We start from the raw sequence: 15,459 nt of genomic DNA, 5'->3' as shown, positions 1-15,459 counted from the left end.
TGGGGAGTGCATACCCGCAAGCCGTGGCCCACGGGAAGCCAAGGTGCATCCATCATCGAGTCCACCAAAAGCCCCAGGAAGATCTGCTGTTTCAGCAGCTCTATAATTTGTCTCCGCCCCTGAATGAGCAGAGCCACTTGTCATCGTGCAGTTTCCTCTCCAGGAGGCTCAGGATGGATCACACGGGGCTCCTCGATGAGGTGGGAAGAGGGGCGGAAAAGTGACTCCATTTATTTTATGCCAGCTCAGCTGGGACCAACGCTCCCTGTCTGCGTACACGTCCACCTGCCGTGTGGTGCGTTGTGAGACCAGTGGGACCCTTGAGCGTCATGGCAGCGTGGGACATTGCCCCATCTCTGTGCTAACGTTATTGCTGTTTTTGCTCGGTTCCTAGAGATCAGAGGTGAGGGAAGTGCCCCGCAGTGTGAGCCAGCCTGTGTTTGGAGCACACGCAGGTGCTGCTGGGCCTCGAGAGCTGCGTCCTCTGCAGAACCACCCTCCACTTCCCCTCTGTGCCCCGCCCCCGACTGACTGCGCCTCTGGCTTCTCTCCCCAGGATATTTTCAACGCCGTCATCAAACAGAACCCCTTTCTCGTGTACCAGCTCCCCTGCTTCTGGAACGTGCAGCTGTCGGACCACACCCGCTCCGAGCAGTGCTACCGTGACGTGTCGGATCTGAAGGTAGAGTCAGGGCTTGTCCGGGGCGGAGCACGGCGCCCTGTGGTGGCCCAGGGAAGCTGGCATGGGGAACACCATTCAGGGGGATGAACGGCTCTGATGTCGTGCGCCATGCGGTGAGAGAGATGAGAGAAGGAACCGGAGAGAATGTGCTTTACTTCTGTATTGTTCTGGCTTTTCTTTCCCTTCTTGTTTGGGCTTTCTGAAACACATGAGGCCTCCTGGCATGAGAACTGGTTTGTGTGCTTATTCCTGCCACCTGCTGTCGGTTGTTTTGGTTCCTGTTAGCTCCCAAAATTCAGTCATAGGATTCAAACAAAAACATTGATCGAGGGCCTGTTCTGTGCCGGGTGCTGTAGATATGGATATGAATACATACTCCCTACTCTGAAGTCATTCATGGCTTAGAGGAGAAGAGAAACGCTTAAGGAAACGAATGTCTAAAAATATGACAGGTGTTATGATAGGTGTGGTACAAACATAAAAGTCTCATCCTACCTCCGAGAAAAGGGACAATGACAGAAAAGCCTTCCTCATTGGTCTCTAGGTACCAAACACAGCGGGAGGGCCTGGCAGTAGAAAGATGAAGAAGCCAGGGTGTATCAGTTATCTACCGCAGTAGATTATGCTGCATAACACACTAGTGGCTGAAATCAACAACTGTTTATTGATGAGTCTGCAGGTTGGCTGGATGGCTGTCTGGTTATACAGCTTAACCAAGTGTTGAGTGGTTGGTGGCTGCCCTTCAGTGTCTCCCAGATCCCATCAGCGGATATGGCAAGGCAGGGGTGGAAGAAGAAGCCCAAGTGCACAAAAGGAAAACTTGAGTCCTTGTTGCTAGTATTCTATTGGCCAAAGTAGCCATATGACTGAGGACAGAGTTAAGGGGTGTGTCAGAATTCCTTACCTGCAGTAGGAGGCGTAAAGAACTGACTCAGCTATTAAATAACAGGTCAGGATTTGAACCCAAGCCTGTCTGACACCAAATGTGTTTTTGCTTCTCTGACTGTATCCCAGAGGAGATAGATACATGTATGCATCTGGAGTTTATTTCATTTAAAATTTATATCCATTGCCCATGTGGCACTGTAGTAACAACAATGGCAAGTTTTAAAAAGACAAAGGGAGTCCAAACCTTGCTTTTCTAGTAAGTCAGTCTTTTCTAGTTGGCTTCTAGTCCGTGTCTGCATGTACATATTATATCTTATTTATAGTCAAAATGCTCAGGGAATTTTGTACTCTTCCATTTCATAGCCATTCCTGTTGCCTTAGTTGTCTTGAAAAAAAATTAAATATTTTATTGATTTATTTTTAGAGAGAGGGAAAAGGAGAAAGAAAGAGAGGGAGAGAAACATCAATGTGTGGTTGTTTCTCACACGCCCCCTACTGGGGACCTGGCCTGCAACCCAGGCCTGTGCCCTGACTGAGAATTGAACCAGTGACCCTTTGTTTCATAGGCCAGTACTTAATCCACTGAGCCACACCAGCCAGGGCCTGTTTCAAAATTTTTACAAATACAAACTGTGTTGAGATGAACAGCTTTAAGTTCACACCTTCCCAGGAATGAAATCACAAATTTAACAGGAAAGAACTTTTTTTAAAGTGCACTTGAACCCTGGCTGGTGTGGCTCAGCGGATTGAGCACCAGACTACAAAGTAAAATGCACTTGAAGTTTATTGCAAAATATTGAAAATCAAAACAGAGTCATTCGCATCATTCGTCCTTTCAATCAGTATTTGTGCCACCCCTTTAATATGTCATATACTTGCTAGTCATAAATACAGTAGATGAAATACACAGGGATATGTCCAAGAATATTATGAAGCAGAAGTTCAAAGGGGAGGAAAATAAAACTAACCATGTAAAAGAACACCTAAAAATCAGTCCATAAAGTAAATTAAATAAGCAAAGGCCAGGATGAATAATAAAATGTAAATCCAGAGGGTGAGCAAAAAGCATCTAGATATGACACTTGTTAAAGGGGCGCTTGCTGGGCCTTGGTGGCTGGGAGCCCGGTTTAACAGTAAGTGACTGTAATTTATTGTTCGAGTGAGGGAATGCTACCGTGAGTTACGCTGGGACAATAGGTCTAAATCACAGGCAGGCAAACCATACATATAACCACTCTGTTGAAAGACTGCATGAGTCCTGACTGGTGTGGCTCAGTTGGTTGGCATCATTCCATAAAGCTAAAGGTCGCTCGTTGAATTCCCAGTCAGGGCACATGCCTGCGCTGCAGGTTCAGTCTCCAGTCAGGGCACGTACAAGAGGCAACCAATCCGTTTTTCTCTCCCTCTCTTTCTCCCTCCCTTCCCTTCTCTCTAAAATAAAATAAATAAATAAAAGTAAATAATAATCTTGATTTATTGGGCACATAGAGAACCTGGTACCTAATGGAGAATATTCATCCTTTTCAAGCTCCCATTTATTAAAAAATAACTACTAGACCATAAAGTAAATTTCAGTACATTTCAAAGATTCATTGTGTATGTGTATATATATAGTTCTCTGAATACAGTGTAATTAAATTAGAAGGCAGTAACTATAGGATTGTTTTTAAATCTGTTTGATTAAAATTGAGAACAACACATCTAAATTATCCATGATTCTAAACAAATCAAAATTGAAACTAAAGACTACTCGGAACTGAATGAAAATGTGTCAAAATTAGTGGTGAAACAAACACATAGTGAAATTTATAGCCTTACATGTTTATATTCAAAAGAAAGGCTGAAAATTAATAAGCCAAGTTTACAACTTGATGTATAAAAAACATTAGAATAAATTCAAAGAAAGGAAAAGCAGGACATAAAACGAATAATAGAAATTGATGAACAAATTGTACAACAAAGTCAAAATTTGGTTCTGGGACAGGGACCAGGAAAGTAAACAAAGCTACGGCAGGACACATTGAGAAACGGTAAGAGAACTCAGCAGTAATGAAGAGGGAGGCATAAATGCAGATTTATATATTCATTCCCTAAAACATCCTCTAAATGTTTTGTCAGCATTCTCCTGAGTTCTCGGTATACAGCAATGGTGAAAGCAAACAGAAGTCTCTTACTTTATGGAGCTTCTGATGCAACAGATAAAGCAGAATTGTAGGGGATAAGAAAATACCATGAACAATATTATGTCAATAAATTGAAAACTTATGGGAAATGGACAAATGTCTTGATATGTAAACTTTACAAAAACTGACATTAGGAAAAAATATAAGGTCTGGATTATCTTCTAGCCGTTAAACCTTCTTACAAAGAAAACACCCTTAGATGGTAAGTAGAGAGAAGTTCTATTAATTTTTTTAATCAAAAGATATCAGTTTTTAAGTAAACTCCAGAGAATAAGAAAAGAGGAACACTTTTTAACCCGTTCCATGAGGCTGGGATATCCCTGATGAGAAAATCAGACAGGAAGGGTGTAAGAAAGGAAATCCATGGGCCTGTCTCATGCACGGAATGTAGATGCAAATATCGGAAGCAAAGTATTAGCAAACCCAGCCAGCCATACGTAAAACAGATAAAACATCATGGCCAAGTTGGGTTTCTTTTAGGAAATAGGAGGGTGACCCAACACTGAAAAATTCCTGAGTGACATTCACACTGCTACTAGATTAAAGGAGAAACACCATATAATGATCTAAATAGATGGGGGTAAATTATTTGATAAAATTAAATATTCATCCATGACAAAAAAAAAACCCCTCACGTAAATAGTATCTACTGAAAACAGATAGCAAAATTTTGCTGAGCATTTGCTTAGGGATATGGTAATGAATTAATAGAAAAGAATAGAGACCCCAGGAACACCACATATTTTTGAAATTTTGGTATGTGAAGAGGGGGCATTGCTGACCGTTGGAGAAAGGATGTCATTTTCTATAAATGGTACTGAGGTGCCTGATTACCCATGTGGAGAAAATGAAAATGGAACCCTGTCTCACACCATGCACCCTTTTAATTCTGATGGGTTAGAGACTTAAAAGTGAAAGACCCAATTAAACTTTTAATTATAAAGATTAGGAAACTTGCCTATGCCTGCAGAATAGGGGAGAATTTATTCACTAAGACACGCACAGCACATGCCATAAATGAAGGGATTGATAAATTCAACCACATTGAAATTAATAATGTTACCTAAATGGCATCAGAAAGAAAAACATATTTTCAAAACATAACTGAAAAAAGGACTAATAAACAAAATGCAGGGTGGGTCAAAATTGGGTTTACAGTTCATATGGAAAATAATAATTAATAAATAATATTACAAGAATAAACTGTGTTTCACATACTCATAACTGCAAACCTACTTTTGCCACACCCTGTACTACAAAGAAGAAAATACTACTAAGAAAAATGTGTAAAGAATATAAACCGTCATTTCACTGCATTGAAATGAAAATGGCCAATAAACAGTTTCAAAGATGTACAACCTCTTTGTTAATCAGGGATGTGAAAATTAAGACCACAAGTAATTTCACGTCCTCCAAATTGAAAGAGTGTAGCTATCAAGTCTCATTTGATTAGTAGGAACTCTCCTGTACTGTTGATAGGAATGTGAATGGATACAACCAAATTGGAAACACTCTTTAGCTCTATATTATAAATTCTAAGCTGTACATATTTTACAATCTAGGGCTTGGATCCAACTGGTCAAAACTTGAGAAGTGAATGACTTTCTGGCAAAAGCGTTCCAGATTGTGGACAAATGACAACAGATTGCAGCAATGTCCGTGTCCTCATAATGAATGACATTTTTTGACCAGGCAGGGGCATGGGAGACTTCTAAACTTTTAGGTCTTATTTTCATATAAAAAAAAATCAGTACAACTAAAATCATGGGCAGGCTAAGCAAGGAAGGAAATTCTGACACGCGCCACGAAGTGGATGAACCTTGAAGACGTACTAAGTGAAATAAGCCCAACACGAAGAGACAGATACTGTATGATTTCACTCATACGAGGCACCTGAAAGAGTCAAGATCATAAAAACAGAAAGTAGGACAGTGGTTACCAGGGGCTGAGGTGGGGAAGATGTGGAGTTAGTGGGGACAGAGTTGCAGTTTGGGAAGATGAGAAAGTTCTGGAGATGGGTGATGTGGGTGGCTGCATAATGATGGGAATGTACTTAGTGGCAATGATCTATATATACTCCTAAACATGGTTAAAATGGTATAGTTTTGTATGTTTTACCACAACAAAAAAAATCCAGGGCAGGGGAAGGGAGCCAGGGCAGGTGTCATGTGAAACCGATTGCTCTTGGGAGGATTGGTGTGAGTTTCATTAAAGGAACCAGGCAGGTCCTCGTGAGCCAGGACATGGGACGGGGTATCTTAGGAGCCTTTAGACTGGCAGCCACGGAGAGGAAAAGAAAGGCACCGTCAATTAGAGGACACTCTTGATTTGTGAACTTTAAACTTCGGCACCTTATATATTCAAACAAAGCTCTGTCTCCAAACCAAAGTGTGTCATCTACCTACCACAGACATGCCTTTGTGTTCCTGTGCCTGTGTGTGCTGAGTGGTTGCTACGTGCCAGGCACCGTCGCTCCCTAGGAATGCTGTAGGAGACAAAGCAGACAAAGCCATCGGTCACGGCGAGTCTCCGTGTTGGTGTAGCGGATGGCTACCCCGCTCTGGCGTTGCTCCGCGGTTGCTTAATTATTGTCATGTTGAACCTATCAGAATAATCTGTGGACTCTCTTCCCCAGCCTATACCGTGTATAAGTAGAGGAATTTCTATCAAACCACAGCACAACGAAAATAGAGGCAAACCAAATTTAACTTGTGTTTTTTTTAGATAAACTTCAAAAGTAATCTAGAAGTCATTTTGCCCACTCCTATCTTATTTTTAAAATCTTACACAGAACCGTAAAATGTAGCCAATATCTAAAAGAGAAGCTGCCCTGGAGGTGGGGGCAGGCTTGAGGAATGAGGCAGAGAGGTTGGACCGCCCAAGCCCTGCCCCCGTGGGTCACATCAGGACCAGGTCGTTGTCATGGAGCCAGAACCAGGTCTAGGACAGCGGCGTGTCTGGGTTTTTCAGGCCAACAGGAGCTCAAATTCAGGTCAAGGTGCATCTTTGTCATTTTCTATCTTATCTTTCTTCCTTCTGTTTTTGCTGCCCTTGTTCATTTTATTTTGGCTGTCATGTTCAACATTTATGAAAAACCTCCTATTTGCTGGTTATCATGTTCCTCCCTGGGGGGTAGACAGAGGCACCCTGAGCTCCACTATCTACCAGCTCACAGTCCGGTGCTCCGAAGGGCAGTGGGCCTGAGACACCCCCTGTGGGATACACAGAGCACTTGGGCTGGGTCAGCTGAGCAAAAATGCCAGCCCAAAGGTGCGAATCATAAATATATGTTTCGTTGGTTTGCCTGCCTTTTCATCCAGGGCCAGGTCTGTCTTTTTGTCTGGTGGTGGTGCTGTGTTATTGCATAAACACCGCGTGTCGCACATTTCCTGCGGTTCTCCGTGTCCTGTCCCCATCCCAAGTGGAACAAGACCTTCAGGACACTCACAAAGTGGTGGAAGGACAGTCCTGGAGTTTTGTGATTTTTTTCCTCGCTGTTTTGTCATCTCCCCCACACCTAATCCAACAGCCAAAAGTTTTAGGAACTTCTTTTTATCCAGTTGTTCCAAAGTGCTTAGCTTGCCTTTCATGGAAATAGCAGCTCTCTTTTCACACTTATCTGATTAAAAGAATATTTAATTACATTTCCAATTACATTAGAAATACAAGTGGCACCCTGACTGGTGTGGCTCAGGGGGTTGGGTGTTGTCCCACAAATCCTTCCATTCCCGGTCAGGGCACTTGCATGGGTTGCTGGCCAGGTCCTTGTTGGGGGTGTGCAAGAGGCAACATCTCTCACACATTGATGTTTCTCTCCCTCTCTTTCTTCCTCCCTTCCCCTCTCTCTAAAAATAAATAAAATCTTTAAAAAAAATACAAGTGGCATAAAAACATAATTGGTAATAAACACAGCTCACTCCTGGTGAGCGCAAAGTTCATTGTGGAGGAGCAGACAGGCTCCCAACTTCCCACTACAGAGTAACTTCGGGCCTTGGGCGTCTAGCCCTGGGTAGTTCCCAACAGGGAACTCTGTGCTGAGTACAGGTTGGTGAAGAGAACTTCCAAGGGCAGAAATGGTTTCATTGAGGTTTCATTGCTCGTGCTCCTTTTGGAGCCAAGCAACCCTGTAAATTCTCATGACGGGTCTACCTCTTACCAGCTGAAGGGCCTGAATAAATCACTTCGCCTCTCGCAGGCTCAGTTACATTCTCCATAAATTGGAAGCCATATTTCTGGGCCCCATCCTCAGCCAGGCCCCTTGAGTGCTCCATAGAAAGGCACTTGACTTTGTTTCAGCCTTCTGTGTTTCAAAGACCTTCATTTTCATCTCTTCAGTCCTAAAGCTTAATGACTCAGCCCTTTCTGGGTGAGTCTTAAAAAGGCAAACACCTAAAGGAACGTTGCCTAATCCCTTCCGCAGGAACACAGACTCTTAGAAGCTCAGCAAAGGAGCTGTTTGCTCACTTAGAGAAGGGGGTATGGGAGAGATTCCATGAAGCTGTGTTCTAGTCCTTGGGTCCTCGATAGACTGTTAGAGAAGGAAGTTCTGGCCAGAAACAGCTCATGGCCAGGAAGTGGACCAGGCGATCCAAGAGCTTCTGGAGCCTCACAGCTGAATAAGCCAAGTGAGAAGTAATCAATGACTAAATAGAAAATTCTAGTACAGCCTATAAAGGATGGTGATATGAGGAAGCAAAGGGAGCTCAGAAAGCAGGAGAAGGACCCCTGTCGAGCTGGGAGCATGACGCAGTCTGTCTTGGAGGGATTTCCATAGGAGGTCTGAGCTGAATCACGATGTCCAAACTCTACCCCAACCTCATCTTCCACCCTCACGGCCCTCTTCAGCCCCCAAACACACTCCCCCACCTCCCTAGGCCTGTGGAAACCCTGCTTATCCCCCTAGAGAATGGGAAGGAGTGGAAACCCTCACGCAAGTTGGGATCAGTGAACTGGGTTCTGGTGGGCGAGCAACAGGGGCCACCCTGAAGCAGATGTTGCTTCAGAAACATCTGCCCCGAGTGCATGATGGCTTTCTGGTGTCGGCAGGAAATGCATCTCAGAGCAGGCACGCTGTGACTCGGCACTCCAAGGGAGAGTTGGGGTCTTCCAGGCAGATTGGGTGCGAATTGTGTTCCAACCAAGGCCTCGCTCAATCTTTACAAAAGCCTCACAAGGTGAATATTATTGGGCCTGTTTTGTGCATCGGAAAATTAAGGATCATACTCATTAAGTCCAGAGTCACACAGCTGAATATGACAGAGCTGAGGTTCACACTCAATCTGTCTGACTCTCAGTCCCGAGGTCTCTTCCCTGACAGAGGCCTGGCTTCCCACCTGAATGTATCTTCCCTGGGAAACAATTCACAAGAGATAAGGATTCTACAGGATCATTCTATGTGAGCCCGCTTTGGATTAAATGGCTTTTTGGAGAGCTAACCTCAGAATTGAGACCCTGCATATAACATCATCTCCTTGAAAGAACATTTGAATTTTAAGCAACAGACTCAGAGGCTGAATTTTTTACTGCCATCCATTCATAAATTGGGAACTGAGTACACTTAAAAGAAAAATCCTTCAGGGGAAGAGAAAAACCAAGAGAAGACATGCCATCCATATGGGGAAATGATGTCTGTTCCTAGAGGCAATCTGTGGCATTTGCATAAAAGGAGTAGCACATAACTCAAGTTTTAAAACATTCTATAATACTTAGAGAGGTGTTAGATTTCACATCTTTTGAGGAAGATGGCAGGGAGGGGGGCCCATGCATGTTGAGTGTGTTCTAGCTAAGCAGACTCCAGTGAAAAATGAGGCAGGGGAAACCGGAGAGAGAGCAATAAAAATGATGAATGGGAAGGTTGATGTTGGAGGTTGAGGATGCAACGAGGAAGGAAAAACAGTTGCCTTGGGGGAGACGATCTAAAATCTAGAATTACCACCTTCCAGCCAGCGCCTGTTCAATTTCATTGCATGACCCAAGTTCAAGGGGTCTAAGTGTGTTATTGTCTCTGCGCACCACTGCAGCCAGGAAACTCTAAGAGTCCCGGGATTAACTATAAGGCAGCTGGCCCCAGGTCAAGTCGCCTGCCTCTTGGCACTGTCGTTCTGTGGCTCATGCTGTGGAATCACTCATTCATCCCCAAACACTGCGGCGTGCCCACTGTGGGCCAGGCTGCAGGGCTGTTGTTGGGTTCCTTACCTTCTCTTGACCAAGATCCTCATCAGAGAACGTTGGGAAGTAATCCCCACTTTAGAGAAGACATAGAGTAGATCACAAGGGGTGATAACCGAAAGCCATGTAGTACGAGGCTGTGAGGCAAGTAGTGAGCCTGGTATTCTCACTCATATTACATCAGTATTATTCCCACTGTCTCTTAGTTTGTGGTCGGCTGGTGGGCAAAATATGTAACAAGGGCTCTTCCTATCCGTTCCAATGCCATCATTTCACAGACAGGAAATAGGGACTCGAAGGGGGGAGTGGCTTGCCAGCGGTTAAGCGCCGGTAGGTAGCCCCTCATCATGTGCCCTCATATTGTGCTGGCGAGTGACATGCTCATCGGAGAGGACTTTGGGTAATTTAAGCTTTAGTCCTTTGCCTTTCCTCAGCGCACATCCATTCTTGGCTCATTTGGTGATTTTCTGAACTTAACTCCTTGGGGTTTTATTGGTTTAAGTTACCCATCACTGGCTGTGTTACCCATGACTGATGGCGTTCAAATGCCATGGTCCCTGGAAATGTCAACAAGACTCTAGAAGGAAAGTGGTGACTGGAAAACTCACCCGACAATAGCACGTGTTGGTGTTTGTATCTAAATGGTTCTATGGAAACTGTTAATGAGATTTGTTTAACACAGAGGTAGGCTGGGGAGGGGGTGGGGGGCGGGGAGTTCTGTGTACTATTTATACCAAATATGGTAGTAGGAGGTCCTGCAGCAAGCAAACCTGGTCAATTTTGTTGATCCTAACATTTTTGCACGCGTATTCCACATCAACACACAGCACAGACCCGTTTGACCAGAGAACACCCTGAGGGACAGGTTCCTTAGAAATACACTGTAAGGAACACATCCCTGGAGAGTCTGGACCCTGTTCAGAAGGATTTTGAGAGAGGGAAGCACCAATTAAGCAATATTTGGTGGCTGTGGGTGTCCAACCACTGATGTTTCTAAGTATGTAGAAGTGAAGGTTTTGATAGGTTTCACACCATTTCTTACCCCCAAATCCCATAACAATGGAAACAATTTCACGTATTTATTTTCTAAAAACTCTATATCACAGATTCTTTCTAAAAGTAGTTACTTTCCCATTCACCACTTTTATGTGGAAGGATCAGATTAAGGGTATTTTTTCCCAAAAGTATAAGATGCATACCACTGAGAACCATTTTTCCATAAAAGCAGAAATGCATAAATCATCTTCACGTGGGCCGTCTAGTGGCAGCCCTTGGCCATGAGTTAGCCCGGGAAGCTCTATGCGGCACAGAAGGTGTTCATGGTCATTCCTCGTGTCCTTAGAAAGCACCGTAAAACTTCTGTGATATTTCCACTCGGCCTTTATGAAATTAACCAAATTAATGACACCCGAGAGTACTCGTGCATGCCGGCTTCAAGTGCTCTGATGCAAAAGTGCCTATCGGTGATCCAGTAAAGGAATTCAATATGGGGCGCTCGCTCAGTAGCCTTACTTGGAATCCTTTAGTTATTCAATTGAGTTGGTGGAGCCTTCCGTAATTACACACACACACTTTTTTATACCTGTTACCATCATTAGCGTGGGAACTTACCATTTGGAGTGTGACTTCTCCAGAATGTCTTTCCTTTAGTGCTCAGTGAAAAACTGGTCTTTGTGTATTTCGTGGTCTCAACAGAATCTTGCAGACAGAATAAGCTGACACATGTCAAAACCCCGTGTACTCCATTTAACTCTACAGCACCTCTCCCGCGGACTTTGTTCGGGGCCAGTGTCCTCAGGCCCTCAGCGTTTGTCTTCTGTGACTCTGCCCATAATACTTGCTGACAAGGGAATTCACTTTGTTGTGTTATCATATCTTTTTCGCGCTTGCCGGCCATGGTTGCCAAGGCTGGAAAAACAAGCGTTTCTCTTATTGTACTTTATTATCTTTCATTTTTATGTGTGAAATCTCCAGAGAGACTGCTAACCTCTTTGTTGTGGGACTTAGTGAAACGGGAAGTTCGGGACTATCATAAGACTTTAAGCGTCATCTGAAAAGTTGGAGGCTTGGCTTCTTAGTCTGGGTCCTGTGGTTTTAAGTGTCTTGATAGTCAGACATCTTTGTACTCAATACATTAAGTGATATCTGAAGGCACAGTACGCATTTGGGGCAAAGTTCTTCCTTAATGATTGTGGTTGTAAATCCATATTTGAAATAGTCTTGAGAATTTAAATGTTTTTGCCAGCTTCTTATCAGATCTAATGAGGCAGGCGTTTCTACGTGGTGCGGTAGCTAAGGAAGAGCTCACAGAAGCAAAGTGTTAGCTCAGCTGTTTTCTTGCTAGTTTTGTGAGCTGGTCTTACTGGTATTCTCAGTCTGTCATTGCTTTGTAGGGCTCCTTTCTTATAAATAAAAACTTTTATTTAGAAGCATTTAGACTTACAGAAAAGTGGTAAAAAATGAGTAAGAATCCCCTGTCCCCCGCATCCAATTTTCGTTTCCCCTAACATTACTATCTTATGTAACAGCCCTGAACCGGGACTCACAAACCAAACAAGATAGAAGCAGACATGTAGGCACAGAGAACAGACTGACAGCTGTCAGAGGGGAGGGGCTTGGGGAGCTTGGAGAGAAAGATAAAGGGTTAAGGAAAAAAAAACCTCAGACACAACAGTATGGTGATTACCAGAGGGAAATTGGGGGGTGGGGGGGGACAGAAGAGGGCAAAGGGGGGTAAATGGTGATGGAAGGAGACTTGACTTGGGGTGGTGAACACACAACACAGTGTACAGGTGATGTGTTATAGAGTTGTACACCTGAGACCTATATAATTGTATTAACCAATGTCACCCAATAATTACAGTAAAAAATTTTTTAAAAATCCTGTATTGCTATTAACTACACTGAAGCTTCAGTCACATTTTCCCAGGTTGTCTATTAATGTCCTGTCCCTGAGCCTCTGCTGGCCTTGCCTTTCCTCGTTTTTCATGACTGACCTGTGTAGATTTGAGGCACACTGGTCAGGCAAGTCGTCAGTAGAATGTCCCAGAAGTTCGGTTTGTACAAGGTGTTTTCTCATCATCAGGCTGAGGTTACAGGTGGCTGGGAAGACCATCGCAGGATTAAAGTGTCCCCCTCATCGGTGATATCAGGAGGGACCTGGTTTCCACACATGACATCACCTGGGACACTACACCACCCTCCATGGTTAAGGCGGTGTTTGCCAGCTTTCTCTACTATAAAGTTACTGGTTTCCCTTTCGTACTTCATGTTTTGGAGGTTGAGTCGCTACCTCCAAAAGGGTAGATGTAGAATCTACCTGCATTATTGGGATTCTTCTGTAAGGAGATTGGTCTTTCTCCTCTATATTATTTATTAAATCATTTATACATGGACTCGCATATATTTATTTTATACTTTAGGTTCTAATTTTTCAGCCATTGGTTCATTTTATGAGGGTTGAGTTTAATATTATTACTGTTATTAATGTTCTTAAATACACTAAAAGTAGATATTAGTGTAACTGGTAGAGCAGTTAGTTACCCAGGCACATTGAAACCCCCGCTCATCTCTGTCACAATATTTGAGGGTGCTCTGTCACACCCTGGGCACTGACACAGCTAGATACAGGCGCTCAGATGTCATAGAAGACCTCTCCCTCCCTCCCCCACTTCTCTTGCTTGGCAGGGCAACTTCCGGCACACCTCCCCCCGCCCCCCAGGTGGAACCTGGTATTCAACAACTGTGTATTGCACACTTTCTACAAGCCAGACCCTGTTCCGAGCCCCGGGGAGACGGTAGTGAGTGAGACAGCGCAGGCTCTGCTCTTCCTGAGCTTACACTCGATGTGGAATGCAGGAATGAAACAAGAAACGTGATCAAATGGGTCATTTCGGTGGCAAACATGCTGTGAAGGGAGGTCAGCAGGATCACGTAAGTGACTGGCACTCGAGATCCCAGGTGGAAGAGAGCAGCTCTCTTTCTCTCGGTGACTCTGCAGAGGACTGTGTTGGCCCTTCATGGGACACGTGTCCAAGCTTGAACCCAACTCTGTGCTCAGGAATGGTCAGGAATGACTCGCTGGTCAGACCGAGGCTCATGCCCATACTTCTGGAAGGTCGGCCTGACCGATGTTAGGATCACAGGAAGAAGGCAGGGTCCGGCACTGCAAGGGAACCGTGCAGAGCAGAGAAGCGATGGTAGGCCACCGTGGAAGGTACCTGCTGGGGACCAAGAGCACAGCTGCCTCTCCCAGCATCTCCAAGCAGTGAGTCATGTGGGGCCCACCTCCAAGAGCATTCCTGATGTTCTGACAAATTGACAAAATCCCACTGGACTCTACACCCGGCTGTTCTTCAACCAGCCTTGGCAGAATTCCTCAGCTAAAGACTGCGTGCCTGTCTCTAGAGTTGGAATATACCTTCCTCTGTCTGCCTTGTCCCCAAATCAACAGAGATACTCCCGCGGAGGCCACTGTGGATTCTGTGAAATGTAAGTAAAGACTTAGGAATTCATTCCACAGACAGAGAAAGAATAAAGGCTGGTTGCAGGTCGCACGCGGGGTGCCAGCAGAGAAGCTGCACTTGGCTAGCATCCACATAGGAGGCTGATACTGTTCTCCATTTCCTGCTCTCAGCGGTCTGTCAGGGATTCTTAACACGTGCCAGAATTCAAATTGAATTCCCCCCCCCACCCCGGCTCAAATTGATTTTTACCCCCTTTTTATAACAAAAAAGAACCCAGAACATTGAACATAATGAACCTTAGAGAATGTAGCTGGGTCTTCTGAGGGATTCAGACCCCCCTGGTCCTGAGTATTATCAAAGGCATTCATTTTCCATTGTCGTTTTTCCCCACTTCCCAACCCCTGCTCCTTAACCAGGGGAAAATAAGAAATGTTACAGACAACAGGACAAGAAATGAGAAGATGGAGAACAGGGCCTCAGGTTCAGGCACTGGGCCACCACATGTCTGCATCCTCCAGCCCAGGGGACTAAGCAATCACTGGGTTTCATATGTTCTCTTCCCCTTTTCTGGGCAATGGTGCATTTTTGCCTGGGAAGGAGGTTTTTTTCTGGGAGTTGTAAACAGCAGGAAGCAACAAGGACTCTAGTGGAAAAAGGAAGGCGTCCCAGAGCATTTGCCCTTGGCGTCTGAGTCCCAGGGACACTTTTTATTTAGTGGCCACTCCTGGTATTGTCGGGCTTGGGAATGGAGAAGGAAGAGGGATGGGTGAGAATGGTCAGCAGTCGACAAGGAAATGAAAACACTGGCGTGGATTCCATTGGCAGTCGGCACAGGTGACCGAGCCTGTCACCGTGCATGCGAAGGGGGACAAAACACAGGTCTCACCTTCAAGGAGCCAATAGTCCAGGTTGTAAGTAGAGATTGAAGGACAGCGTCACTTTAGAGAACAGCCCGTGGGGACAGAGTATGTAATATTTCAGAGACACGCGTGCACTGAGCACCAGTCTGCTTCAGGCTCCGCCGTGGACCCCTTTATATCCCTTATCTCATCGACCCTCTGAAGCAGGCAGT

The 15,459-nt window shown here is 44.7% G+C and overlaps 1 protein-coding gene and 1 long non-coding RNA gene across 7 annotated transcripts in view; one reads left to right on the top strand and one right to left on the bottom strand.

Annotated features, from left to right (window-relative positions):
- Positions 1-11,742, bottom strand: part of LOC123478583 (uncharacterized) — a 29,253-nt gene extending 17,511 nt beyond the window's left edge. For all 3 annotated transcript variants that reach the window (XR_008426272.1, XR_008426271.1, XR_008426273.1), the window contains exon 1: positions 11,533-11,742. This is a non-coding gene — a long non-coding RNA (uncharacterized lncRNA). The remainder of the gene's footprint in view (positions 1-11,532) is intronic.
- Positions 1-15,459, top strand: part of LARGE1 (LARGE xylosyl- and glucuronyltransferase 1) — a 453,793-nt gene that overhangs the window by 388,679 nt on the left and 49,655 nt on the right. For all 4 annotated transcript variants that reach the window (XM_053919473.2, XM_053919472.2, XM_024579159.4 and 1 more), the window contains exon 9: positions 557-682. In XM_053919473.2, coding sequence (XP_053775448.1) covers positions 557-682 — 126 coding nt within the window. The remainder of the gene's footprint in view (positions 1-556; positions 683-15,459) is intronic.

The sequence above is a fragment of the Desmodus rotundus genome, chromosome 3 (assembly GCF_022682495.2).
Source record: "Desmodus rotundus isolate HL8 chromosome 3, HLdesRot8A.1, whole genome shotgun sequence".
Classification (NCBI taxonomy): domain Eukaryota; kingdom Metazoa; phylum Chordata; class Mammalia; order Chiroptera; family Phyllostomidae; genus Desmodus; species Desmodus rotundus.
This window is presented reverse-complemented; position numbering and strand designations above follow the sequence as displayed.